General features: G+C 41.4%; 1 protein-coding gene across 5 annotated transcripts in view; it reads left to right on the forward strand.

Annotated features, from left to right (window-relative positions):
* Fam169a (family with sequence similarity 169, member A) overlaps positions 1–26726 on the forward strand; it is a 60666-nt gene that overhangs the window by 25085 nt on the left and 8855 nt on the right. For 3 of the 5 annotated variants that reach the window (XM_063281717.1, NM_001427646.1, XM_006231831.5), the window contains exons 2-11: positions 45–179; positions 1568–1667; positions 2105–2190; positions 5435–5606; positions 12585–12764; positions 16578–16706; positions 17938–18044; positions 20423–20462; positions 20866–21016; positions 24371–24527. In XM_063281717.1, the coding sequence (XP_063137787.1) occupies positions 48–179; positions 1568–1667; positions 2105–2190; positions 5435–5606; positions 12585–12764; positions 16578–16706; positions 17938–18044; positions 20423–20462; positions 20866–21016; positions 24371–24527 (1254 nt within the window). In that variant the 5' untranslated portion in view covers positions 45–47. Of the gene's footprint in view, position 1; positions 180–1567; positions 1668–2104; positions 2191–5434; positions 5607–12584; positions 12765–16577; positions 16707–17937; positions 18045–20422; positions 20463–20865; positions 21017–24370; positions 24528–26726 lie in introns of those variants that run through there. The other 2 variants (XM_039103472.2, XM_039103474.2) reach the window with 2 other exon arrangements.

The raw sequence follows: 26726 nt of genomic DNA on the forward strand, positions 1-26726 counted from the left end.
GTAAAAAGGCATCCATTGTAAGTGTGTTGTTCCGTGTTTGTTAGAGAATGGCATTCCCTGTGGATTTGCTGGATAACTGCACACATGAGGAATTGGAAAATTCTGCTGAGGATTACCTCTCCAACTTACGGTGTGGGGACCCTGAGAATCCAGAATGTTTCTCTATTCTCAACTTTACGGTAAGGCATTCTGCACTGATTTTTACCAACCTGTCCAGTTACATATGAAATCAATATCTTAAAAAAAAATCAATTTTGAAATAATTACCAGAAATTTACAGGTAAAACGTTAATATCAACTAAGCACTAGTAACAAATTGAATGGCAAATCAGGGTTTTGGGGTGTGTGAGTGTGCGAGTGTGTGTATGCACACATGCATATAAATGTGTGCGTTGTCGCGTGTGCACATCTTTACATCAGGCGGGTAAGGCCACAGAGAACACTAGCTGTCCTCTCTTGCTTTATATTTATTCTCTTGAGGCAAGGTCCTTGTCACTTCAGTTAGGCTTGCTAGACACTGAGCCTTCAGGATCCGTCTGGGCCCCAACCACATGCTGGGATACAGGTGAGTTTATCGCCTTTGCTAAGACAAGATACAGGTTGAAGCTCTGTCACTTAAATTTACTTTGAGTTTACATTTTGTGAATTTAGAAGTTAATTTTAATTAAAAAAAATCAAAAAGACTCCACAAATTAAATTTTTGTGGCAGTCATTTTTTCCCCTTCTTTGCAAATTTTGAAAAATAAAAAGTTCAATCATTAAGCTGTGTTACATTGAGTCTTGGGATTATTTAAGTTCCACTATGGAATGAAGTGGCCAGACTTCTTAATATCTCTCAGGCCTCACAGCCTCTGGGATGATGACTTTAAAAGATTGAAAATGTTTATTATCTTTCCTGTGTGTGTGTGTGTGTGTGTGTGTGTGTGTCTGTGTGTCTGTGTGTCTGTGTGTCGTGGGCACACGTGTGGAAATCACAGGACAGCTTTCACTTAGTTTTTTCCCCCTACCATGTGGAACTTGAAGATTAAACTCCAGTTATCAGATTTGGCAGCAAGCCCCTTGACCCCTGGACTGTCTTACCCGCCTGATGTAAAGAGCTTTAACAACTTTCCCCACACAGTGTTTTCTAGTTCTCTACAATGGCTGACTCAGCGAATGCAGAACAGCGTGAAAGGATTGTGTGTGTCCTGATGGAGCATCCCTTTACCCTACTGGTTTCTTTTACTAGAAAATAAAATCTGTCCCTCATATGAAATCTAATGATAATAAACTACAGTAGGCTTGGCAGTGTCGTTTGCTTTTACTCAGTAGCATGGCTAGTGTCTAGGAATGTTAGTAGAAACACATTTTCATTTTTTTCCACAAGAAAATAAAATTCTTGCAAAAGAGAAGCCTGCTTTCATTGTTGCCTTTTGATTTTTGTTCTTTTTAGGGTTATTACCGCCTGTGAAATGAAGCTGTATATTAAAATAAATGGCTTAAGTTCTGGTAAATCCTTTGGTAATTTTTTTTTTGTCGTGTAATTTCATTTAACACTCCACTAATCTGGAACCATCGTGTGTTTCAGATTCCTGTGAGCCTGTCAAATGTGGGCTTCGTACCTCTCTATGGCGGCAATCAGACCCAGAAGATCCTTGCTCTCTTTGCGCCTGAGGATTCACTTACAGGTCTGACCAGACACATGACAAATACATTTGCTTTGTTTTTGTAAATTAAGGGACTTCAATTCAAACTGTGTGGAATTTATTGAGAAACTTACACAAAAGAATTTGTGTAAAAACTTCTTTCAAATTTTAGTTTTAGAAAAATTAATTCTCAGTTGTATATAATTAAACCTTTAATGAATAAAGTGGGTTTAAAAATAGAGGTAGGAAGGGTGGGTCCAGGGTCTGGGGAGAAGGGGTATAGCTGAAGGTGGAGATTTACCTGGATGTGCTGGGGACTGGAGTTGACTCTCAACCTGACTGCAAAGGAAAGCAAGGAAGAACGGATGGATTTTATTGTGTATATGTGTATATTATGTATATATGATCCTTATTGGGAGGCAGCATTGCCTCTTTTGACCCTTTAGACTTCAATGTTAATGGCCACTTTTCTATTTTAGCTGTGGCACTTTACCTTGTTGGTCAGTGGTGGGCCATTGATGATCTTGTGAAAACATCGGAACCTTCTAGAGAGGGGCTGAAGCAGGTAATAAGCTCATATCCTTCAGTGATTCCTGTAAATAGTGAGAGTTTTTGACGTTCTTGACTGTTCCCCATTTTCATATAACAGAGTTGCACTTGTCTGGGTTTTATGATGAAAGCAGGACTCATTTGGGCTTCCTCTGTTTCTACAGTCCTGTCTCTCCTGAGAGTGGGTGAGGAGAGTGGGCTCTTGGGGTGCTGACGGAAGCTGCCTTCCTCTACTTGAGCTTCTGAGCTTCTGTGGTGGAGGAGAGTCTGGTTTTTCAGTGTGGTTGCAGTTGAACCACGTGAATTAGAAGGAGCAAGAGGCGCGCCAGGTTTGGACACCTCGGATAGGCCTGTTCCTGCTTCTGTTCTTTTGAGTGTAGAACTCTGGGAGACATCAGACTCAAAGGGAAGGGATTTTAGGGGAATAATATATGAGTATTATTTCTTCTGGATATTGTATTTATTCTTGAATATGCCTGTAGATTCTACAGAAGCTGGGAGAGTGCACATATAGATATTTGCCAACCTTTGTAGTGTAGCCTAATCTAGAACTCCTATAGAGGAGGAGGGTGTAAGATACAAATAAAGCCATAAGATAGGTGGAGATAGATGTACAAGAGTGTGATGTATCAGCTCTGACATCATACAGTGTGTATAAAGAAAGACAGCATCCCATAGAATTGAAATGTGACTGAGGACATCTAGATAAGCGTTAAAGAACAGAAGGACAAATAAACAGTGTCCTCTCCTACTCACGTGAGGAAACCGAAGCCCCCCAGGTATGGAACCAGTTAAGGCCAAAATTTAGACAATATTTGGATGACTATCACACCTGAGGAGTAGGGAAATCACTGAGGGAAAGGTGCAGGAAGACCAGCTGTTCTAGTCAAGTTCTGGCTAGTTAGGAAAAGTTGGTAAAGCACAGGAGGAAATAACAGTTGCTTATAAATATTGACAAATGACATGATTGTTTTTAGACCTTAGTTTTCTCTGCTTTATATGTTGTGGTAAAATTAAGCTTATAATCCCGGACCTCCTATTTATGCTTAATTATATGCTGGAGGTCCCCAGACTAATGCTGCAGGACTTTCCCCATTTCTGTCTTCCATCCACTCATACTGCCAGTGCCCTGGAGGATGTGGATGGCATGCTTACCTGTTTCCTATATCCCTGGCCATGTCCCTGGGCTGAATGAGAGAACTAATCTCTGAAAAGCAGAATCCAGAAACAAAGGTGGAACCTGTGTGTTAGCCATTTTCCTGGGATAAAATACCATGACTTTACAGAAGGAAGAATTGGTTTGGGCTTACAGTTGCAGGAGAAATAAGAGTCCATTATGACAGGGATGCCTGACAGCAGCCTACATTGTGTCCTGAGCTACAAGAGTAAGCAGAGGGGTTGGGGATTTAGCTCAGCGGTAGAGCGCTTGCCTAGCGAGCGCAAGGCCCTGGGTTTGGTCCCCAGCTCCAAAAAAAAAGAAAAAAGAAAAAAAAAAAAAGACTAAGCAGAGACAGCAACTAGAAGTAGGGCAAGGCTAAATTATCTAAAGCTTGTCACCAGTGATCCAGCAAGGCTGCACCCCTTAAGCTTCCCAAAATAGAGCCACCAACTGGGATCCAAGAGTTCAAATACCTGAGCCTGTGGGTGACATTTCTCATTCAAACCACCAACACTTAGGGTGTATCTGAATTGGTAGAGTGCTTCGCCTGGTATGCATGATCCCCAGAACCATGTAAAGTAGGTGTGGTGCCATTCCTAGAAATCCCAGCACCTGGGAAGTTGGGACAGGAGGATCAGAAATTCAAAGTCATTCTTAGCAACATGGTAAATTCAGGATTGCCCTTGGCTTCATCACTTGGTCTCTAAGAAATAAATGGGAACAAATAGATTTAAATGAGGATAGGTAGAAGATAGCGTGTGTGTTTCAGAAAGAGTAGATGTCCGTGCGCACCATTGATCTCAGACTGAAGCAGCAGCATGTGTGGGAACACTGGGCTTTAGTTGATGTAAAATGGAGCCTTGAATTTAGGAAGCAAACTCACATTAGCTCCACAGTCTCTTCAGTGTTCATAATGAATGTATTCTGAGCATGAACCGACATAGAAGGGCTAAAGCACTCAAGAGGACGGAGATAACAAAGTTAATCTCAGCCGGCCTGACTGACTCTATTTCTCCAGTAGTTAATGTTGCATTGGTATAAAATGGAGAAGAACATCATGGCTGTCTTCAGATGCTGGTACTCTGTGTGGCATAATACCAAAGAATAACCACTGGGAAATAGATTTCAGCTCAGTGTGAAGAAGTTGGTTAGTGCTGTGTAAAGAAGTAGCCTTGTCATTTAGTAGAGTAAGGCCGTTTTGCCACCTTGTACTGTTTGGCTCAGGAGAGCCCCTGCCAGGGATATTTTTGGAGTAGTGTGTACGTGTAGTTAATAGTTTTCTTTCTCTGCACAGCTAGTCACAACAAAGTTGCTTTCCTTTAAGGAAACTTGGAAGAAAATAAGACTTTACAAACAGACACCTTTTTCTAGCGTTAGAGATACCCATGAGGAGAGCTGAGTGACGGCAGAGGGAGTACTCATGTAGTACCTGTGACGGCCTGGCTCGGAGGAGGAGCTGGGCTTGTTCTCATCCTGGGCCCCAAGACTATTTAGCCAGACTTCCCTGCTCACCTGCGTTGTGGCATGTGGGTAGGAGGACTAGATATATTTAGAGCAAAAACAGGGCTGTAAAAAGGAACATTTCACCTGAAAAAAGGAAAGAAAGATACTTTCCCCAAGGGCGTAGTTATGGCTGCCTTCATGAACTGAGGTAATTGTTCTGAGAGTTTCTTGGGAATAGTATTGTTTTTCTTTTTAGTAAATAATTTTTAAATGTTGGGGCAGGAATGGAGTGAAAGGATTGAAGCAGAGTATGTAGCGTGGGGCAGTAGTTAGGGGTGTACACACACTCCTAAGAGCTATAGTGACGAAGACACTGTACTGAGTGAGATGTGGATCATGTGCCTTGGGGTCTGCTTGCCTCCCTTTAGAATTTGCTACAAGGGAGTATCCCATGCATAAAATGTGTTTGTGGGAATGGGCTGTTTTTGTTATAAATGATTATCTATGATAACAGAATGTTTTTAAATTGTGTTGATTGTGCGTGAAGTGTTCTGAATGACAGTAGGAGCTGTGGGAGCTGGGGACAAGGTGATTGGTGTTTTCTAATCACTCACTGCATATTGTAACTGCTGTGCCTGCTGTTTGACTCTCTTTGTAGGTGAGCACTCTTGGAGAAAGAGTGGTTCTGTATGTTCTCAATCGAATTATTTATAGAAAACAGGAAATGGAGAGAAATGAGATCCCATTCCTGTGTCATAGCAGTACTGACTATGCTAAGATTCTGTGGAAGAAAGGAGAGGCCATTGGGTTTTACTCAGTTAAGCCTACAGGTGAGTTTTGTAAGTTACTTAGACTGTGTTGTGGACATCTCCATTTTGAACCCCAACTGTGTCAGTGTCTGTTAACTCGAGCCCTAGAGTGCAAATCGAGATGCTTGCCCTTTGGTTTCTCAGGAGTGCTATGGTTTTTTACTGTCCCGTGAGAGAGGACTGCTAGAAAAGCCTGTTGAAGAGTAAAAAGGACCCTAGGTACAGAAGATGGCCTTTCTTTCTATCTGGGTGGAGATTCACCTTGGTCGTAGCCTTGCATCTGCTCCTTTATGTAAAAGTTGCTATTTTGAATTCTGCTACTGTTGCTCTTTCTTATTAAAACACACAGGGCCTACGTGCATTGCCATTTGTAGTTACCATCCTTAAAGTAAATATTATTATTTTAGCTTTGTTTTCTGGCTAGGGACTTGCTCTTACTCTGAAGCTCAGGCTGGTCCTGAGTATGCCATTCTTCATCTGATGTGTCTCCTGGGGCTTCCTTCTCTTCCGAGACCTGTGCTCTGTCTTGCTGCTCTGGTAGGCAGCTCTATGTCATCTCTGCCTGGGCAGCTCCTACCAATTTCCGCACCCTGCACCCCGCACCCCGCACCCCGCACCCCGCACCCTGCACCCCGCACCCCGCACCCATTCGTTTTGATTGCCATGTCTTCATTGTATTCTTTTACTTTTAAGCTCTATCTCCCTCTGCTGGGTAGTAGTGGAACTCGGTGCTCATGCCAGCCTTTGGGTCAGTAAGGAAAGTTATGGAACATAACTGAAATCACTGTGAGAAATTCTCCCAAAGAAAAACAAAAATACCTTTACTTCCTCTCATGCCTTCTTTCCCTCCCCACATACATAGTAGGGAAAAGATACACCTGCAGCTAGCGATAAAACCTTCTTAAAAATTTGTATTAGAGAGAGATTTTAAAAAACCGTACTCATTTATTTATTTTCTGTTGAAGAGCTTTTAGCCTTGTTATTGAAATACATATATTGTGATCTGTATTAAAGCTATACTTACGTTTTATAACTAATTCTTAGAAGCCTTGTCTTTATAGTAACAAGGCTAACTTTGTACTCAAGCCTTATATTTGTCAGTAAATAGTGACAACTATTGTATTATCCATCTCAGAGACGTGGATGTCATCAGTATGGTAAGTGGTCTAGCATACTGATCGTCTAGGTTTTTCACATCTGATATTCTATTTTTCATGAACTGTTACTTTGATCATAATAGATTGTTTAGTCAGCATCTTCAGTAGGACCCAAATTATATCTGCAGATAATGGTCTTTGTGTATTTCCAAACTGGGATTTCAGATTTAAATAGAAACAATAAGAACTACTTAAAAATAAGAATAGTATTACTTTATGAGAATAGAGGCAGCCATTTCTTAAGTAAAAAATTTCTGTCTTTACTTCACTCAAAAGGTTCAGAGGAAAGAAATTTATTTTACTTCAAATATTGGTATCAACATTTGAGTGAAGTCAGGAAAATAAATATTTAAAATTCAGTTGGAAAACAACAGACTAAAAAGAAATAAAGATAATTGCCTGTTACGTCTTTCAGATCTTTGCTGTCTCAGATCTCTATACATCTGGAAACTGTAGAGTAAAGCTTGTTCCCTGAGCTCCTTCACTGGGAGAATTGTCCTGGACTGTAAGATGATGATCAGTAGACAGAGTGCACTGATCTCACTCTTTCTTCACTGCACAGTTGCCCCGCAGCTCTTTGTAGGTGGGGGTGGTAATCTTAGTGTCAGGTAGCCTGGGTGCATCAAAGGAAGGCACATGCTTGTTTGTTGTCACAGGCTTCTGTGACACAGCTAGATTAGAATATAGTACTTTTTAAAACAAAGGAGGTAGATTGACTTTAGACATCAGTTGACGTATCTTCCAAAGTTGAAAGTTTTGTTAAGGACAGACATCCTCAAAAATCTGTGATTGCCAACAGATCATTTCAGCCCAATCCCCCACCTCCCCATCCCTCCATTCCCCCATCCCTGTCCTATGTCTCTCCCTCTCCCCTGCCCCCCTGATTTTTTTGATACAGGTTTTCTCTGTCTGGCCCTGTCTGGCCTAGAACGTGCTCTGTAGATCAGGCTGGCCTTAAACTCAGAAATCCACCTGCCTCTGCCTCCCAAGTGCTGGGATTAAAGACATGTGCCACCCTGCTTAGTGGAGACTCTGTAATGTACTTATAAAATGCAGACTTGGAAACAAGTAAGACTATAGTTGTGTTTTTAAGGAGAATTATAAACTGTAACCTATCTTGGACCTGCATGCTCCCTTGTATTTATAAAAATCATAGATGTTAAATCATGGATATATTTGTCTTATACTATGAGTGACTTAAAGGACAGCAGTTAGTAGAATATAATTGGAAATGTTTGTGGTCTCAAACATATTTTATCCAATTTTTCATGTTCTATATTTAACACAAACTTAATCTGTAAGAATTACTTCTTCTTTTTAAAGTTGGTGTCTTCAATTCTTGTTTTTTCCCATTTTGTGAATAAAATAACTGTTGTATTTTAAGTTTTAAAAATTGGAAGAATAAAAATTGTAGAGAATTGTTTCTCAGGCTTTAAAGGAGAGGGCAAAAGATTCCCAACCCAAAGGTGTGTGGGAAGGAGGGAGGGAGAGAGACAGAGACAGAGAGAAACAGAGAGAGAGAGAGAGAGAGAGAGAGAGAGAGAGAGAGAGAGAGAGGCAGAGAGAATCAGAGAGAGAGAGAGAGAGAGAGAGAGGCAGAGAGAATCAGAGAGAGTGTGTGTGTGTGTGTGTGTGTGTGTGTGTGTCTGTGTGTGTCTGTGTGTCTGTGTGTCTGTGTGTGTGTCTGTGTAGACTTGAGGCTGATGCTGGTCTCCCTTTGGACTGGAATTGCTCACTGAACCTAGAGCTACACTGGCTGCTGCCTCCCCAGCAGTTGGATTAGAGGCACTTGGTCCTGCACCTGATCCTTTTACATAGAAGTTAGGGATTGAGTTTACAGATGTGCACTGACATACCTGGCTTTTTTACATGAGTATCGGGGATTGAATTTTAGGTCCTCATGCTTGCACGACATACATTTTACTGACTGAACTGTTTCCCCAGCCACTGGACTATCTTTATAACAATTTTATAATTGCTATGTTCAATAGGTGTGGTACTGTTCGGAATGTATTCTCTTTAGGTACAGAACTTTGTATTTAAAGTCTTCAAAGAATGTGTGCTTACTCATCTGGTGATGCTTTCTGTTGCTTGAGTTCCAAGTAGCACAGGCATCACGGTGGGAGACAGGACACAGAAGAGAACCGGGTCAAATCGACTGTTGTCAGTATAGACCCACTGATCTTACGTGCATGAGTATAGATTCCTAGTCACTTCTTAAAAGGTCCTACTTGGTCCTGACTCTATGCAGACCAGGCTGTCCTCAGACTCATAGAGACCCTCTGCCTCTTTCTCCTGAGCGCTGGGATTAAAGCACGTGCTTATAATGGGAAGTGGTTTCAGCATGGATTTTAGAGATAAAATATACTTGTACCATGTCATCCTCCTTGTGCAACCTTTCTCGGAATCTGAGAGAAGGATAGGTACAGGCTTGTGGGGCTAAAGCATTGGGAAGAAAGTGCTGTACAGAGGCAGTGAGTTCATTGCTGACACGGGGTCCGAGCTTCAGCTCTCTGAAGAGGAATAGTAGTTTATTTTGTTTTAAATTAATAAATTTAGTCTGTGGCTAGAGTGTCACAGTGTCAGGCAACTTCAGACATCTTCTGGATGATTGTGAGGGAATTATTACTCAAGCCCAGACTAGGCCCTTACCAAGTTTCCCTGGGTTTGTTTCTCTCAGGTAGCCAACACTTAACTGACTTTAAAACACGAAGAGCCATCTCCCAATTTGTTTGGCGTTCATATCAATAGTGTGGAAAAAAAAAATCCCCACACCGACACTTTTATGAGATGCTAAATGCGGCTTTAGGATGGTGAAGGAAAAGGTTAAGGGGTACCTTCTTGGTGAGATGAGGAAGCTGCTCGGTCTGGCAGAATAGACTTGTGACTTCTGCTAATAGATCTTAAATCATGTCACTGAAGTGTTCATTTATGTTATTTTAGGTGACACACAGGCGAGGAATAGAGGAGGGAAGAGTAGCGGGAAAGAATGCGAGGGACACACTAAAAAGAGTAAAAGTGTTGCAAGCTCTGTCCTTGAGGAACTTGATTTTACAGGGAGAGACGGTGCTAGGAAAAAAGTCAAATCAACTAAAGAGAGGGTGCTGGAGAAGCTGTTTTAATAGTGTTAGGAGAGAGAAGGTTTTCTAAATGAACCGATGGGAGTAACAGGAAGTGTGAGGTGGAAGAGAGTCCCGGGCAGGAACTGAAAGTGGAGAAACAGGTTTGAATCCCTCAGAAATTGCAGATGGTTTCCAAGCCTAGTTTATAGAGTGAGTGATAGACTTTGGAGAGGGTAGAGGTGGCATCTTAAGTTTCTAAGCCAAAGAGAGTGAATTATGCTCTATGATGAAGGGGGTTCAGGAAGGAGGGCAAACATCATCTTTCTTGCTGCCCCTGCACCCAAGAAAACAAGGGTTTCTCTGTGTGGCCCTGGCTGTCCTGGAACTCTCTGTGAGATCTGCCTGCCTCTGCTGCCTGAGTGCTGAGTAAAGGATACCCACCCCTGCCTAACACCTTCATGCTCGTTTAAAAGGCAGCACTAGGAGTCCAGGTAGAGGGTGCCCAGAGTGTGCAGGTATTCTGTTTAGGCCAATAAAGTAAGTCATACTTTCAGTTTATTTTTTATTTTATGTGTATGAGTGTTCTGCCTGCATGTATGTATGTGTCATGTGTATGGTACCCACACAAGTCAGAAGAGGGAGTCAGACCCAGTGGAACCAGAGTTACGGATGGTTATGAGCCACCATATAGGTGCTGAGAACTGAACTCAGGTCCTTGTAAGAATGGGTGTTCTAAACAACTGATCCATCTCTCCTCATAGTATTGGTTTTGAAGGAGTGAGTTTCTAAAATACATAGCAAGCCACAATAAGAATAAATATCAAGGTAGATAGTAGAACACCTTTAAATAAGGCGCTTAAAATGTCCAGCAGAAATCATTTGGGAAAGTTCCGTTGAGGCAGGTAACTAGAGTTCTTGATAGAAAGTCATGTCATCCCACCCTGCAACCCCTCCACCTGCGGGTTCCAAGTAAAAGAATAAATAACAGCTCACAGGCAATGGCTTCAAGTCCATCAGAAACCCAGTGAGCAAACATCATTAAGGCCCCGAGCCGGAGTTCCAATCAAGGGAGTCCCTGGCAGAGCAGTCCCCCAGCAAGGCTCCCAGCAGACAGCAGTAACAGCATCAGGTCTGCTGCTCTCAATAAGCAGCTGAATCGAGACGAGACAGTCAGCTGGGGCTCCAGTTGAGCTCTCTCTCCAGGTTGAGCTTCCCATGACAGAACTTCCAACTTCTTTCCAGTCTTATATCATGGGATAAATCGTAGTAACATATGTCGGAAATAGTTTACCCTTTTTATTGTTATTATAGCACGATGTTCTTGTCCTTGAGCTGTGTGGTTCTCTTCCCACTCTGTCACAGTGCTGGTTTGTTTTGTTGGTCTCTGTTCATTTTTGTGGTGGGGGCACATGCCTGAGAGGATACTTAATACAAACATGTTTACGTCTGAAATGGGGAGGGACCTCCAGAGCCAGCTTCACAGTGAGCTGACATGCTTGCGGCCACTCGCCAATACAAAGCTTGTCAGCAGGGTTGAGAACGTAGTGACAAGGCCGCTGTGGAAGGCTGAGGTCAGTGTTGTGGCCTGGGCAAAGGAAGCAAGGCCTGAGGAGGCGTTGTTGCTCTTCCTGCTGTAGGGTTCTGGTGGACTGTTGTAGACTGCAGGAAGAACCAGAGCCGAGTTCTGGGCTTTTTGCTCAGAGTAGCTGGACAGAGGGATGTCGAGATTTACTGAGAAATGGGTGGACGTGAGGGACATCCTTTCAGACTTGTCTCTGTGGCATCGGGCTGTAATGGTAGACATCAAAGGTGTAAATTGCTGTTTGATTCATATTTTAAATATGTTTATTCATAAACCAAAAAATTTACTCATTTCAAATGTATCAGATTTCACCAGTTTTAGATATTTTTATTATTACAGAACAAAAATCTGCATACACTGCTAGACTTTGTATGATCTGTCTACATTAGTCACTCTTATTCCCAGCCTTTGGCAACCATTAATCTATTCACTAATGTAGATCATATGTCATTGGCTTTTATCCAGCTTTCCTTTTTGGAGGAGGGGGAGTTAACATTCTTTTTTCCAAGCCTCGTGTAATGTATGTGTGCATCAGTACTTCACTTCTTTGAAAAAATTAGATTTGTTACATCTGCGTTCTTGTTTTGCTTGCTTGTATGTTTGTGTACCATGTGCATGTCCTGTGCCCTCAGAGAGCAGAGGTAGACTGGGGTTATGGATGTCTGTTAGCCATCATATGAGTGCTGAGAACCAACCCCAGACTCTCCGCTGTGCCATCTCCCGCCAACGCGTCATTTCTTCTAAGGACCAAATAACATTTCCTTGTATAGTGCCCTAGGCAGACTTACTGGTAGTGTGATCATATATCTGAGCAAAAGCACTTGAAAGAAGATTTATTTTTGGCTCATGGTTTTAGATGTTTCAGTGTGTGGAGGAGACGGGGAGAAGGCTAGGTTCTGCCTAAAGACAATGACAGTGTAGTATATGTAGTCATAGACACGTACGCATGTCATGAGATAGAAATAAGCTACCTGTCCTATATTCCTCACTGTTGGAAAACATAAAATAACAGCTATTCTTATCACACATATACATTATAATGTATAACGTGTTATAATACATTTTATTACAGAATATACACATTTTTTGGTGTGCTTCTTGACACAGGGAAAAACTAGTTTCAGAAGTGTTAACTGGTATTTACAAATGTCCATGTAGCTTAATGTGTAAAACTCTCTGGTTTCTCTTACCACTGCAGGAAGCTTATGTGCCTCATTTCTTACCCAGAATTACCAACTGCCAGTTCTTGACACAATGTTTATAAGGAAGAAATACCGAGGAAAAGATCTGGGGCTTCATATGCTGGAGGATTTTGTTGATTCGTTCACAGAAGATGCACTTGGCTTACGGTATCCACTGTCTTCTCTCATGTACACAGGCAAGTGGACTGAGGTGAAAAATGATAAACTTGATGTCACCTAAACCTGGTTCCCCCAGAATATTGTAACTGTATACTATGTTTTAAATGAGAGTGGAAGTTTTCACTTTCTAGGACTTAACTTTACAGGTGTAATTTTATTTTATGGTATCTAGTTGTTATATAGAGGATAACTTTTTTATTAAATGTTTTAAATTTTTTACATGGAGACAGACTGGCTTTGAAGTGACGATCCTGCTGTCTTAACCTCCAGGCTCTGGGATCACATGCCACGGAGTTTGTAACATTTTTGCCAGCCTTTTTTTTTCCCCCAAAGCTTGCTTGCTTGCTTGCTTGCTTGCTTGCTTGCTTGCTTGCTTGCTTGCTTATTTATTTATTTATTTATTTATTTATTTATTTATTTAGTCACTCCTCCAGCCTCCATTGGCAGCAGATAGACATGCAGGCAAAAAACACATACATGTAAAAGAATAGTTTGCAGTTTCTGAATAACAGCACTAATGTTTTTTGTTTGTTTTTAAAGATTTATTTATTTATTGTATATAAGTACATCGTAGCTGTCTTCAGACACACCAGAAGAGGGCATCAGATCCCATTACAGATGGTTGTGAGCCACCATGTGGTTGCTGGGAATTGAACTCAGGACCTCTGGAAGAGCAGTCAGGGCTCTTAACCGCTGAGCTATCTCTCCAGCCCTTGGTTTTTTGTTTTTGTTTTTTTTAATTCTGGTTTTGTTTCCTGCAAATCTATTCTGTCCTTCAAAAATAGAATCGAATAAAGCACATGTTACTGAAGAATTAAAATTTCCTTTTACAGGTTCTTAGTCTTTTATAAAAAATTTAAAAACAAACTCAGAAGGAAGCTTAAGAGTCCAATTTGAGAGAAAAACCACAAGATAGCCAAGCCCTGAGTTCCAGCAGCTGCTAGGAAGAGAGAGATGGAGAAGAAGAGTGAAAGCCAAGCCTTTGACTTATTGTTAGCAGTGGAGATGGGCAGGCAGCCGACCATAAGTCAAAGGCATGGCTTTGTATTTAAGGTTGGCAAATATTAAAAATCTGAAAAGAAATCCAAAACTTTTTTTCTCAAACATTTGGGATAAGAGATACCAGGGAACAAAAATATTCATAGGGAGAGATATGAAGACAAAGTTTGGAGCAGAAACTGAAGGAAAGGCCATTCAGAGCCTGCCCCACCTGGGGATCCAGCCCATATATATACAGCCACCAAACCTAGACACTATTGCTGAAGCCAAGAAGTGCATGCTGACAGGAGCCTGATATAGCTGTCTCCTGAGAGGCTCTGCCAGAGCATGACAAATACAGAGGCAGATGCTCGTAGCCAAGCACTGAACTGAGAATGGGGTCCCCATTGGAAGAGTTAGAGAAAGGATTGAAGGAGTTGAGGTTTGCAACCCCATAAGAACAACAATACCAACCAACCAGAGCTCCCAGGGACTAAACCACCATCCAAAGAGTACACATGGACAGACCCATGGCTCCAGCTGCATGTGTAGCAGAGGATGGCCCTGTTGGGCACCAATGGGAGGAGAAGCCCTTGATCCTGCCAAGGCTCATGCCCCAGTGTAGGGGAATGTCAGGGCGGGGAAGCAGGAAGGGGGGTAGTTGGGGAGGGGGAACACCCTTATAGAAGAAGGGGAGGGTGATGGGATAGGGGGCTTATGAACAGGAAACTGGGAAAGGGAATACCATTTAAAATGTAAATTAAAAAATATCCAGTGGGGGGGGACCAGTCGTGGTGACTGTTACTACGTGTGTATGAGTTACCTTGGGTTAGAACCCTGTTGCTCCAGGAAGTGCTTTCCTATTACACCCAGGGACATAGCTTTATGGTTTGAGAGAAGGTCTGGACAATGGCCAGTTCAGTCAGCTTGTGGATTTGCACTAGATACTCATAACTTGTTCACATGGAGAATAGTATGCTACTATCCTTGTATTCAGTATGCAGATTAGACAGTTGGACAAAAGTTCGTTTCTAATGAGAATTACATAGGCTGAACATGCTTCACCCAAATGGAAACTGCTCCAGTATGAAGCTTACTCAGCATATGTCATTCAAAAAGTGTGTGTCAGAGCATTTTTAGTTTTCAGATTAAGTACGCCCAGTAGTAAGCGGTCTGCAAGTATTTAAAATGTGACCAACTCTGAAACGGCAAGCAGCATTTTTGGTACAGGGTTATACAGCTCATTCTGCATATAGTTCATTTTCTTTTTTTTCTTTTTTTTTTTTTTTTTTTTTTTTCGGAGCTGGGGACCGAACCCAGGGCCTTGCGCTCGCTAGGCAAGCGCTCTACCGCTGAGCTAAATCCCCAACCCATAGTTCATTTTCTTTTGGAGCTGTTAGCAATCCCTTCATCCCCTTTGCCTTTGCCCCCGAAGTCCATGCATCCTTCTCTCTCATGATGTCATGTGTGCATGTTTGTAACTTTGGAAGGGGTTACATGCTTTGCACTTGTTTTTTATTAATCAGTCCCATGCTATTTGCCATTTAATAGTAAGTTCTGTGGAGATGTGCACAGCGCTGTACATGCACCGCTAGTATATCAGAACCTTGTCTCTTGCGCAGCATGGATTGCCCTTGTAACCTCATCCTTTGGATTACCTCTTCTAGTTAGATCACCCAAGTGCCAGCACACACTGTTTGATGATGACCGTATGTGCTACAGTAGCGAGAAGTTCACTAATGTGTATGCTAAGCCTTCCTTTTCCTGAGGGAACAGAGGGATTTAGTTCGGCCTTCTTGGAAGAGACTGTCACTGACTAGCTCACTCCAGTTACTTTATTCAGATGTTATACCGGGTTAATCGGGGCTGAGAAAGGGTTCACGTATCAAAGTTATTTTGCCCTTGCTGCTAGAGAAAACAGACATAAATCTCAGTCCCTTTTGACCATGGCCAGCCATATTCAAAAGTTAAGAACTCCAGGTTTGCCAGGAGTGGCTTAGGACCAGGGTTGGTGCAGCACAGAGCACCAAGTGCAGGATTTCCAGAGAGGCAACATTTCTTCAAGGTTCAAACAACTCAAAACGATTTCTCAGCCTCTACTGATTGACCCGAACATAGCAAAGGCTTTGCTGCGGCATTCCACTCAAAGCCATTACAGACACAAAGGCTTTACTCTACATGTCGATTAGATACGGGGTATCTGTACATGTCACTACAGTTTGGCCTCTTTTTTTGTGACTTATTTTGACAAACTATCAAATGTTTTCCTCTACTATTTGTGTAGTATTTTAAACTTTATAGTGACTCCTTTTGCACATGCATTGACCTTCTTTAGATTTATCACTTAAACTTGTTACTTGAAATGTTAAGATTTTTACTTTTTAAAAAAGATAGGTGTTGGGGATTTAGCTCAGTGGTAGAGCGCTTGCCTAGGAAGCGCAAGGCCCCGGGTTCGGTCCCCAGCTCCGAAAAAAAAAAAGAACCAAAAAAAAAAAAAAAAAAAGATAGGTTTATCATGTTATGTGTACAGTTATTTGGGTGTGTATCTGTACCGTGTGAGTGCTAGTGCCTGTGGAGGCCAGACAGGGCATTGAATCCCCTGGAATTGGAATTTGGATGGTTGTAAGCCATCATATACTTCTGGGAACCAAAGTCGGGTCCTCTGGAAGAGCAGCAAATGCTCTTAATCACAAAGCCTTTTCCCGTGACTGAGACTCCTGTTCACTCTGTGCTACCTCAGTCGTGTTGTCAGTGCAAGGTTACGATTCTCACTGAGTGACTTGGGCACCTTACTCTCCTCTGTTCTTTTTGACATGTGAGATTTTTAGGAAATTGTTAAATGTGTTTTACAGCTTCCAAGCAATACTTTGAAAAGTATCCAGGAGATCATGAACTTCTTTGGGAAGTTGAAGGTGTGGGTCACTGGCACCAGCGAATACCAATCACTAGAGCATTACAGAGAGAAGCTGTTAACGTTACAGGTAAGACTAGTAGAATACAGGACAGCTTGAAAAGCCACACCAATAGGGGGTGTCTTATACCTGAGAGCAGGGTTGTGATCTTTCAGGGTGCAGATTGCCTTAGTTAGGGTTTTACTGCTGTGAACAGACACCATGACCAAGGCAAGTCTTATAAAGGACAACATTTAAGTGGGGCTGGCTTACAGGTTCAGAGGTTCAGTCCAATATCATCAGGGCAGGAACAGGCATGGTATAGGAGGAGCTGAGAGTCCTACATCTTCACCTGAAGGCTGCCAGCAGAATACTGACTTCCAGGCAGCTAGAATGAGGGTCTTAAGCCCATGCCCCACATTTTCACACCTACTCCAATAAGGCCACACCTCCTAATAGTGCCATTCCCTGGGCCAAGCATATATATACCATCACTCAGACCCTCTTTTAAATTTTGGAATTTTTATTGTGCTTTTGCTTTTGAGTCACTAAGGAAAAAGAGGTGTAGAGGAGGCTAGGGAGATGGCTCAGCAGTTAAGAGCAGGTGTGGCTCTTATAAAGGACTGGGTTCAGTTGCCATATCACCCACCTCTGTAACTCCAGTTCCATGGGATCTAACACCTTCTGCCCTCCTTGACCACAAGGTACACACATTATGCATATATAACTACTGGCAAAATAGTCATACATATTAAGTAAGTCTAAAAAGTAAAAGTAAAAACCAAAAGACATGCCAGGTGGTGGTGGCACATGCCTTTAATCCCAGCACTTGGGAAGCAGAAGCAGATGGATCTCTGAGTTCTAGGCCTGCCTGGTCTATAGAGTAAGTTCCAAGATAATCAAGACTACATAGAAATCCTATCTCAAAAGAGAAAACAAAAATAAACTAACAAAAAAAAAAAAAAAAAAAAAAACAAACCAGGGGTTGGGGATTTGGCTCAGTGGTAGAGCACTTGCCTAGCAAGCGCAAGGCCCTGGGTTCGGTCCCCAGCTCCGAAAAAAAAAAAAAAAAAAAAAAAAAAACCAAAATAACAATGACAAAAACTGATCTAGTCTAGCCCAAACAACAAAATAACCCAGTAAAAGTTAGGAGTTAAAAATAACTATATTAATAAAGAAGCCTGGATTAGGCTTTGTGGATCAATGGATTAGTTATAAGTGTTGATTTCTTTTTATCTATGCTGCTCTTGGAATTTTGGGAAAATCAAATAGTATTAAAATAAAAATCAAACATGGTTAGTTCATAATTTTTTTCATATAGAGATTTCTCAATATGAAGCCAAAAGACCTGTGTCTGGAGAATATGGTCCTGCTGCTGTACCGGAGTGTGAACCTGGCTTGGGCGAGCGTCAGTGCAGAGAGCTGCAGGTACGCCTTTGACCATCATAGGAAATTGTTTGTGTTTGTTGCTTGTTTTGGTGATAGTGAGCACTGTGCGTGGGATCTTACGTATTCTAGGCACGTGTTTACCACTGAGTTACATTCCCAGCCCAGCCCCACTTTACTTTTTATTTTGAGATAGGTCTCACCATGTTGCTCAGGTAAACCTGTATTCCAGCCTGGTCTGAACTTGAAAACATTCTGCCTCAGCTTCATGAATAGCTCAGACTGTAAGCTTCTGTACCCAAAGTTTCAAACGTTTATTACACAAGCTCAGGCAATTTCAACTGCATTCACTTTCTTGGTGACTTCTGTCAATTGATTATTAAAGATTTAATGCTTTTTGAAGAATACAGAATTACAAGCTAATTAAAACTATAAGATGTGTACATATGTATTGTTTATTATTGAGACAGTGTCTCATTAAGTTGCCCTGGCTGTCCTGGAATTCACAGAGCCCCACCTACCACTTTCTCCTAAGTTCTCGGACTAAATGTATGTGCCACCATGCCTAGCAAGCCCCTGTTCTTTTTGGGTTACAGCCCCTATTTCTCAGATACACAGGAACATAGTATTTTCAGTTATCATAAAATCAAGGAAAACTAGAAATTATGCTCTTCTCACAAGTATAATAAAGGCTATATTTTATTTTAATATAATACCAAGTAATTTTAAATATCATTCGAATGAGAATATATTATAGTAACTGTCATAAGGTTAATAGCATGAATTGTATATTCTGTCATTTTTGATGTTCAGATTCTTACTACTTTAATGTTTTAGTTAAAAAAAAAGTGTAACCACTTAGTAGTTCTATTTTTAACTACATGGTTTATTCTTTAAGTGATGGTTTGCTTTCTTTTACTTATTCGTGTACATAAATCATAACGTGTATGTATCTTTGCATCATTATTCTTTGTATCTTTTTACCTATTCATTCTTATCTTTCTAGTTCAGTAACAGACTTCTGGAAGGCAAGACCTTTATTGTGCATTTGCCACAGTCCATAATGACACATTTATGTGTGTTCATGCAGTACAGTGTGACATTAATGATACGCATTGTTTAATGGTTGGAGTAGGGTAACTTACTGTATTTTCATTGGCATCTTCAGATCCCCACAGTCCTGCTAGCTGTCCTGAAGTGCAGAGTCCACTTTGTCAGCCTTAGGCAGCTCTGTTGATGCCTCTGCATCCCATGTTGTGCTCAGTGCGTGAAATGGGAAGTCGAGGGGTTGGAATTTTGTAATGGAGTAGGTATCACAGCAAGGCGTGGACATTCAAAGGTATGGTTCTCATAAACACAAGAGAACTAGAGGATCCATTGTTAAAGAAATAAATACACTACAGGGTAACAATTGCCTTAGCTGTTACAGCATAGCACAGGGTGACCTGAGGGCTAGGTGCAAGGTCTATGAAAAGCTATTAGGGCATTTTAGAAGTTAGAATGTAAGAGAAATGTTTATTTAATGTTAAAGAGATTAATTATTGAAAAGGTTTTTTATTTTGTATTCTGTACAGTGGTAAAATGTTGGTTTAAGGTTTTTTTTTTTTCTTTTTTCTTTTTTTCGGAGCTGGGGACATTGGTTTAAGTTTTAAGCAAAGGAGTCAGTCATACAGCTTGTGACTGGGAAGCATTCTTTCATTGGGTGTAAAGGCTTAGATAGGATGAGTTAGAGGAGAATGCTTGACCAGTGAAGAAGCTGTTTGGGATTGTTCAGATTAAGACAATAAAGGCCTGGGCTAAACAAATGGTGATAAGACAGGATAGCTCTAAGGGAGCTGTCATTCAAAATCAGGAAGCTTTGTGATTGGTTGAATGAGATTTCAGACACTCTCATTATTGTTACATAGGTTTTAAGTGGAATGACTGTAATTCTTGCCATCAATGTAGAGAAATAATTTTGGGAATTTATCTTGAGATGGGTTTAATGTGAAATCAGATGAACCATCTGTTGGGAGATACTTGCTTTGGAAGTCAAGCTAGATGTTGGGGAACTTCAATCGCAAGTTTAGTTCATCAGCAGTAGATAGCCCTCTGAAGGTGGTATGAAAACAACACAAAACAACAACAACAACAAAATAACCCTTAACCCAGCAGAGCAGATGGCTGGAGATGAGCTGACAGCTATAACATACTCTTGTAATTTTGAAGGTAGATTTCTTAACAAAAAATACTATTTGGGGTTGGGGATTTAGCTCAGTGGTAGAGTGCTAAGGCCCTGGGTTCGGTCCCCAGCTCCGAAAAAAAAAAAGTACTATTTGATTACAATGAAATATTTTTCTTTGAAACTATGAACGAAAAGAGGTCCATCGTGAGAGAGAGTAGTTTAAAACATTAGATTTTAATCTCTATCTCTGTTTTAGATCCATTCCCTAAAAGATGCCTTTGCTAGCACTTCTGAAGGTAAGAAAATCAGCTGTTCTTGTAGTAAGTGTTCTAACCTGGGCTCTCCTCCTACCCCCCCCCCCCCGCCTCTGGTTTTACTGTGAGAACACTGAGCACCCCCTTCTGTACTTGTAGCTTGGGGATCATAATATCCACATCATTCCCCCAAATCAGTAAGAGAGAGCATGGGTGAAAGTCCAGGAACAGTAATCCTAACGATTAGGAATATGCCGAGTGAACACAGCCCTTATTCTATAATGGAAACAAGTGCTGACATGGTTCTCTCCGCTGGATCTGCAGGAAGGGACAGCACTGTATGATGGGCCGTGGGTGGCCATGCTGCAGATCTTGCATTTCGGTGTGCTTTAGCAGGAAGTCCTTTCTACACATAGTCACATGCAGTTTTACTGGTTTCCTGCAGGTCCAGAAAAGACACCTGTTTCCACTCGTACTCGGAGCAGTCATCTAAAGCGACCAAAGATTGGAAAGCGTTTTCAGGAGTCTGAATTTAGTAGTTCTCAAGGTGAAGATGAAAACTCTGCCCAGACTTCACCTATGGCTTCCGTAAACAAGTGAGGAACACGTGATTTTCACTCAGACAGTTCCTGTGTTGTTGCTTCCGTACTGTGGGTATCTAGTCCTGAGGGCGGAGCTGCTGTATTGTGGTCCAGCAGGTATCCTTGTAAGGATTTGTGTCTCGCTTCTGCGGCAAGGTTGCCAGGCAGGCTTCCCGGGAGGGTCGCCATCTGAACAGTGTTGTACAGAGCGTTAGTGAGTAAGAGGTTGGGAGGCTGGGTAAACTCACCCTGGTATCTTCCATGTGCAAGTCCAGCATATTCTATCACTGTGTTACCGAAAGATTCATTATCATCACCTTTGAATTTGATAGGATAGGTTTTAGTAATGCTAAAGCTTAACATCTTTTTTTTTAAATTTAGATACTTTGTAGTTAATCCACTTGACCTAGGCTACTGGATGTAGCTTATAAGTTAGTAATAACCATAAATAATGCAGTCAGTTCTTCCAGAGACTTGGTCATTAACAGAATCAACAGAACTCTTGGTAAACATATCACCTTCAGTCAGACATGAAGACCCATCCCTTTAACCCACACTTAAGAGGCTGAGCCAGGGCTGCCAAGAGTTTGAGGCTAGCTCGCCCTATATTGCCAGTCTCTTTTGAGAAAGGTGAAATAGCAAAGTTTCTTTGAATTTAATTTTTAGTTTTTAAAGGATGATTTCACATGATCTGAAAGTTGTTAAATGGCCATTTCCTTCTGCTCTTCCTTCTGAGGGCCAGAATTACACCGTAATACCTGGTTTATATGGTGCAAGGGGCTGGAACCCAGAGCTTTGGCGTGCGTAACCAGCTCTCACTGAGCCATCTCCACAGCCATGTACTGGTATCTGACAGAAACCAAGATTCTATTTAGATTTTTTTCCTACTAACCATTCAATTCAATCATTAATTTATAGCTTTGTCATCTTAGATGCCTAATTATTTACTCAAAAACATCTGTTAATTATCAAATAATTTTAGATTAAGATAATTAAATGATGTTTTAATAAAATACTTATATTAAAGATAAATATAAATACAATGAAATGAATAATATGTTTCTATAACTGCAGTACTCTCGCAAGTAATGACTTTATACTTGTGATTTTTTTTTTTAAAGATTTTTATGTGTGTGTGTGTGTTGTGTGTGTTCCTGTGAGCACAGGCATACTGGGTTTCCTCTAGCACTTTTACATGTTCTTTTTGGTCTGGGCTTCAAGCATAATTGCAACTCTGTAAGCAGAGTTAAGAGAGACGTCATAGCTTCAAGGCCTTCCAGCCTTGCTCTGAGGCTCAACCTAGTATGCCATTTGTTTGGTTTTGATTATTTTTGCATGGTACAGTATGTATTGAGCCCAGGGCCCCACACAGGGTTTCTCTGTGTACCTCCGGCTATCCTGGAATTCACAGAAGGCCAATGCCTCTGCCTCCCCAAGGCTGGGATTCACAGCAGGTACGACTCCACCCTACCCACAGCACACATATGTCATTCCATCCACAAGGACTGTCTTTATATCTTTCTACCACGTCTTCTCCCTTCCAACTCTTCCTGTGCTCTTCTCCAACTCTATCTCTAATTTATAGCCTATGCGAATCATCTTTATTCAAAACAACAAATTCTACTCCTTGCCCACCATTGTCCTGTGGCTATATCTTAATGTAAAGTGCATTTAATCCAACTTCAGAAGTTACTGTAAATTTTCAGTCTTAATACTTTAAATGTCCAAAATCCAAAGACACTCAGAGAGACACTCAAGGCAGTCTCCTAAGTGTAACCTCCAGAATCAAAAAGCAAATTACATATTCAACATACCGATACAGAGTATGTGTTGACGGAGGAAATGGGGCATGGTAAGGAAATACTGGACTAAAGCAAGACCAAAATCATCAGAGAAAAGTCCAAGTCCTGTGTCTCATGGTGTTCCTTTTCCCTTTAAACCATTTTGTATTTCTTCATTTCCACTTGTACTTTTTCATTTTCAACCTGCATACAAGTGACTGTTCATAACAACGTTGCAGAGTGGTTGGTTATTAGTGATTTCAAGACACTAGACTGCCTTGAAATCTCTTCTGCTGAAGAAATTGTTCTGTTACTTTTCAGTTTCATCTCAGGCAAGTTCTTAGGACTAGAGCAAGGGGCAGCCACGTTCTTTGCCAAAATATCACCAGAATGATACCTAGATTGCTACCATTCCCTTCCCCCAGGTTTCTCTTCCTGGGTTTCCACAGCCCACATGGTTTTCTGCACTACTCTCTTTTAAGCTCTTACCAGGATGGCTCTGCTTACAGCATTCAACCATTTTCCCAGTTCAAGTTCAAAGTCTTCCATATTCCTACAAAAACAAAACAAAATTTAAAAACAGATAGTCATGTCTGTCACAGCAGTAGCTCACCCCAGTCCAGCTAGCTACTTAGTTCCTTTTCTGCTGCTCTGATAAACGACCATAACAGAAGGATAAAAGGTCCAGATAGACGTCATCTCCATTATAGCAGAGAGTATGGCAGGAGGTGGGACAGCATGGCTCTGGAGCAGCAGCCGAGAGCCCGCCCTGACCCACACACAGGAAACAGAGCACACCGGGAGTCTTCTGAAATGTCAGCCCCACTCCAGTGACACACTGTCTAGTCATTCCCAAACAGCCCCACCAACTAGGCACTGAGATTTCAAACCGAGGCGCCCATGGAGCCTTTCGCTTTCAGACCGCCCCAGTGTGTATTTTCTGCTTCCACCCAGTCACTTAATTTCATTTTTCTTCACAGCCAAATAGAAATCCATGGCACACGTTTACATTTCACTGTCCATTCCTCACCTGAAGAACACTGGGCTTGTTTCATATCCTACCGATTGCCAATAAAGTGGCAGTGAACATGGTTGAGCAAATTATCTGTAAAGTGTGATAGCAGGTACTGTGGGCATGTCACATAGTGAGTACCTCTGATGATAGAGAGCACTTGTGATTTTGCACTAACAGTGTTGGAAGTAAAGTGGGATGTATGTTCATTTCAGTAGAATAGGTGAGAGGTCTAGTTTAAATAGAGAAGGTGGTGATGCTTTTCATTACATAGGCAAGAAAAAGAATAAATTCATTAGGACTAAAGTTGATAGAGTAACATTTACTGATTCTAAAATACTAGTTTGTTAAGAAGGGCTTCTAGTATGCAGAGGCAGAAGGATTGTGAATCCCAAGTGAGGCCAGGTGATTTTAGCAATACCCTTATCAAAATAAAGGGCTGGGATTGTACAGTTCTTGCTTGATTATATCAGAGTTCCTGATTTCATCACCTATACTGTCCCGAAAAATGGATCCTTGAAATGTTATCTTGATCCATAATAAGAAAAAGCAAGAATGGTTTGTTTTGTTTTCTAGAATAGAGTATGCTGCAAGGACGTCAGAGAGCTCGGAGGAAGTCCCTGAGGAGGAGCCTGAGAAGAGAGTGGTTGAGTGTGAGGACGGGAGCAGTGATAAGGACGCACGGCCTGCTCTGGAGACTCAGCCACGCCTACAGAAACAGGATGGGGACAGGGTATGACGTCACTCGCTAAATGAAACCACTGGGAGTCCGTCAACTAGAAAGAAGCATCCTTAACAGTACACTGCCGGAGAAATAAGATCACAGTGTAGACTGTGGTTGGTGGTTGAGAAAATTTATACATTGGATTTATGGATTTTTGTAGGGGCACATAGTACGATCCCTCAGTGCATTTTAGATACACACTGATAGGTGGAGTTAGATACACTTAACAAGTACACAAATGTTGAAGCCAGTTGGGGTCCAGGCAAGCTTTACTTTTGTTAGAAGAATGAAAATTAGTTATTTGGATTTTTTTTTTAAACTGCAACTGATTTTCTTCCTTTCTTTTTAAATTATTTATTTAATGTTATATGAGTGCACTGTAGCTGTCTTCAGAAGAGGACATTGGATCCCATTACAGATGGTTGTGAGCCACCATGTGGTTGCTGGGAATTGAACTCAGGACCTCTGGAAGAGCAGTTTTGCTCTTAACTAGAACCATCTCTTCAGAAGATTTTCTGAATCCCTCAAAAGATAGGTAAAGTAGTTACAAAAGAAAACAACACCGAAAACTAATAGATAAATCTTCTGTATCTAACAAAACTAATTAATCAGACTTCACACTTGACCTCTATATGTTTACTATCCTATCCTCTCCCTCACCTTTACCCGTTTGTCTTTCCTTTTGATATCTTCAGGCCTTTGCTTAAATATTCCTGGTTCCTTGTTTCATATGCAACTGCGTTTCTTGAAAAGTCTTCTGCCTCTTCTCCTAGTATACACAATATAAGAGTGACAGTACTACCAGCTTTTCTTATTACTATTTTTTTTAATGTGTATGGGTATGTTGCCTTTTTGTGTCTGTGCACCAAGTACCAGCCTGCTCCCTTTGAAGGTCAGAAGAGGGCCGGCATAGTGGTGCGCACCTTTAATCCCAGCACTTTGGAGGCATCTCTGAGATCTGAGGCCAGCCTGGTCTACGCAGTTCCAGTACAGCCAGGACTACATAAGAGAGATACTGTCTTAAAAAATGAAAAACAAGGGGCTGGGGATTTAGCTCAGTGGTAGAGCGCTTACCTAGGAAGCGCAAGGCCCTGGGTTCGGTCCCCAGCTCCGGAAAAAAAAGAACCAAAAAGAAAAAAAAAATGAAAAACAAAATAGAAAGCATGGGGTTCCTTGGAACTGGATTTACAGACAGTTGTTATTATGTGGGTGTTGCTAATTAAGTCTGGGTCCACTGGAACAGCAAGCTCTTCTACCAGTTTCCTTAGTCAGTAGGGTTTAGCTTTTGTTCCCTCTACCTCATTAAACTGTATTTTAAAATGCCGTTTTTTTCTTTTAGGAAATTGGGTAAAATAAAAGCATATACTTCTGAGGGGAAAAAAGACTAAATGTTTATAGTTTTCCCCCTTTAAACTATAGTATAATGTAGTCTATTGGAGACAGTACATATCCTGCAGCTTGTCTCATCAGCAGGACATTGAGTATATGCTAGTACTGCTCCTCAGCGACACTGCCTTTGTCATTCAGTGGATTTTCTTCTCTAGGGAACTGACTGCTTTACCCTACCTAAGGTTCCTTAATTTTCTGGGGGTGTGTGGGTGTGTGTGTGTGTGTGTGTGTGTGTGTGTGTGTGTGTGTGTGTCTGTATATATTTGACTCATGCTTTTTTCTTCTTCAAGTATACATGCTGGGGAAGTCAGTATTTTGCGTTTAGGGGTGCATTTGCTCATATACGCACATGCATAGGCCAGAAAAGGATGTTAGGTATCTTCCTCTGTTGCTGTTTGCCTTACTGCTTTAAGACAGGCTGTCTTACTGAACGGAAACTTACCCTTTATCTAGACCTGCTAGCTAGCCTGGTTGACTAGTGACCCTAGGATCACTAGTGACTCTTTGTTCACTATGATGCTTGACTAGTGACCCTTTGTCTTTGGTTCCTATTGCTGGTACTTTCAGGAACAAACAGCAGCGTCTACATCTTTTTATGTGGATGTGGGATTTGAACTCAGGTTGTCATGCTTGCACACCAAGTGTTCCTTATCAACTAAACCATCCCCAATCCCAGGTTTAGATCTACAGTCACTTGCCCACTGCATATTTCTGTCATCTTAATTCAGTTCAATAATACTTCTGTTTTTTCCTCATGCATTTTTAATTATGCATATATGGATATATCTTTGTGTAAGCATGTGTATATGCATGCTGGTG

Source organism: Rattus norvegicus, chromosome 2 (genome assembly GCF_036323735.1).
Source record: "Rattus norvegicus strain BN/NHsdMcwi chromosome 2, GRCr8, whole genome shotgun sequence".
Taxonomy (NCBI): Eukaryota; Metazoa; Chordata; class Mammalia; order Rodentia; family Muridae; genus Rattus; species Rattus norvegicus.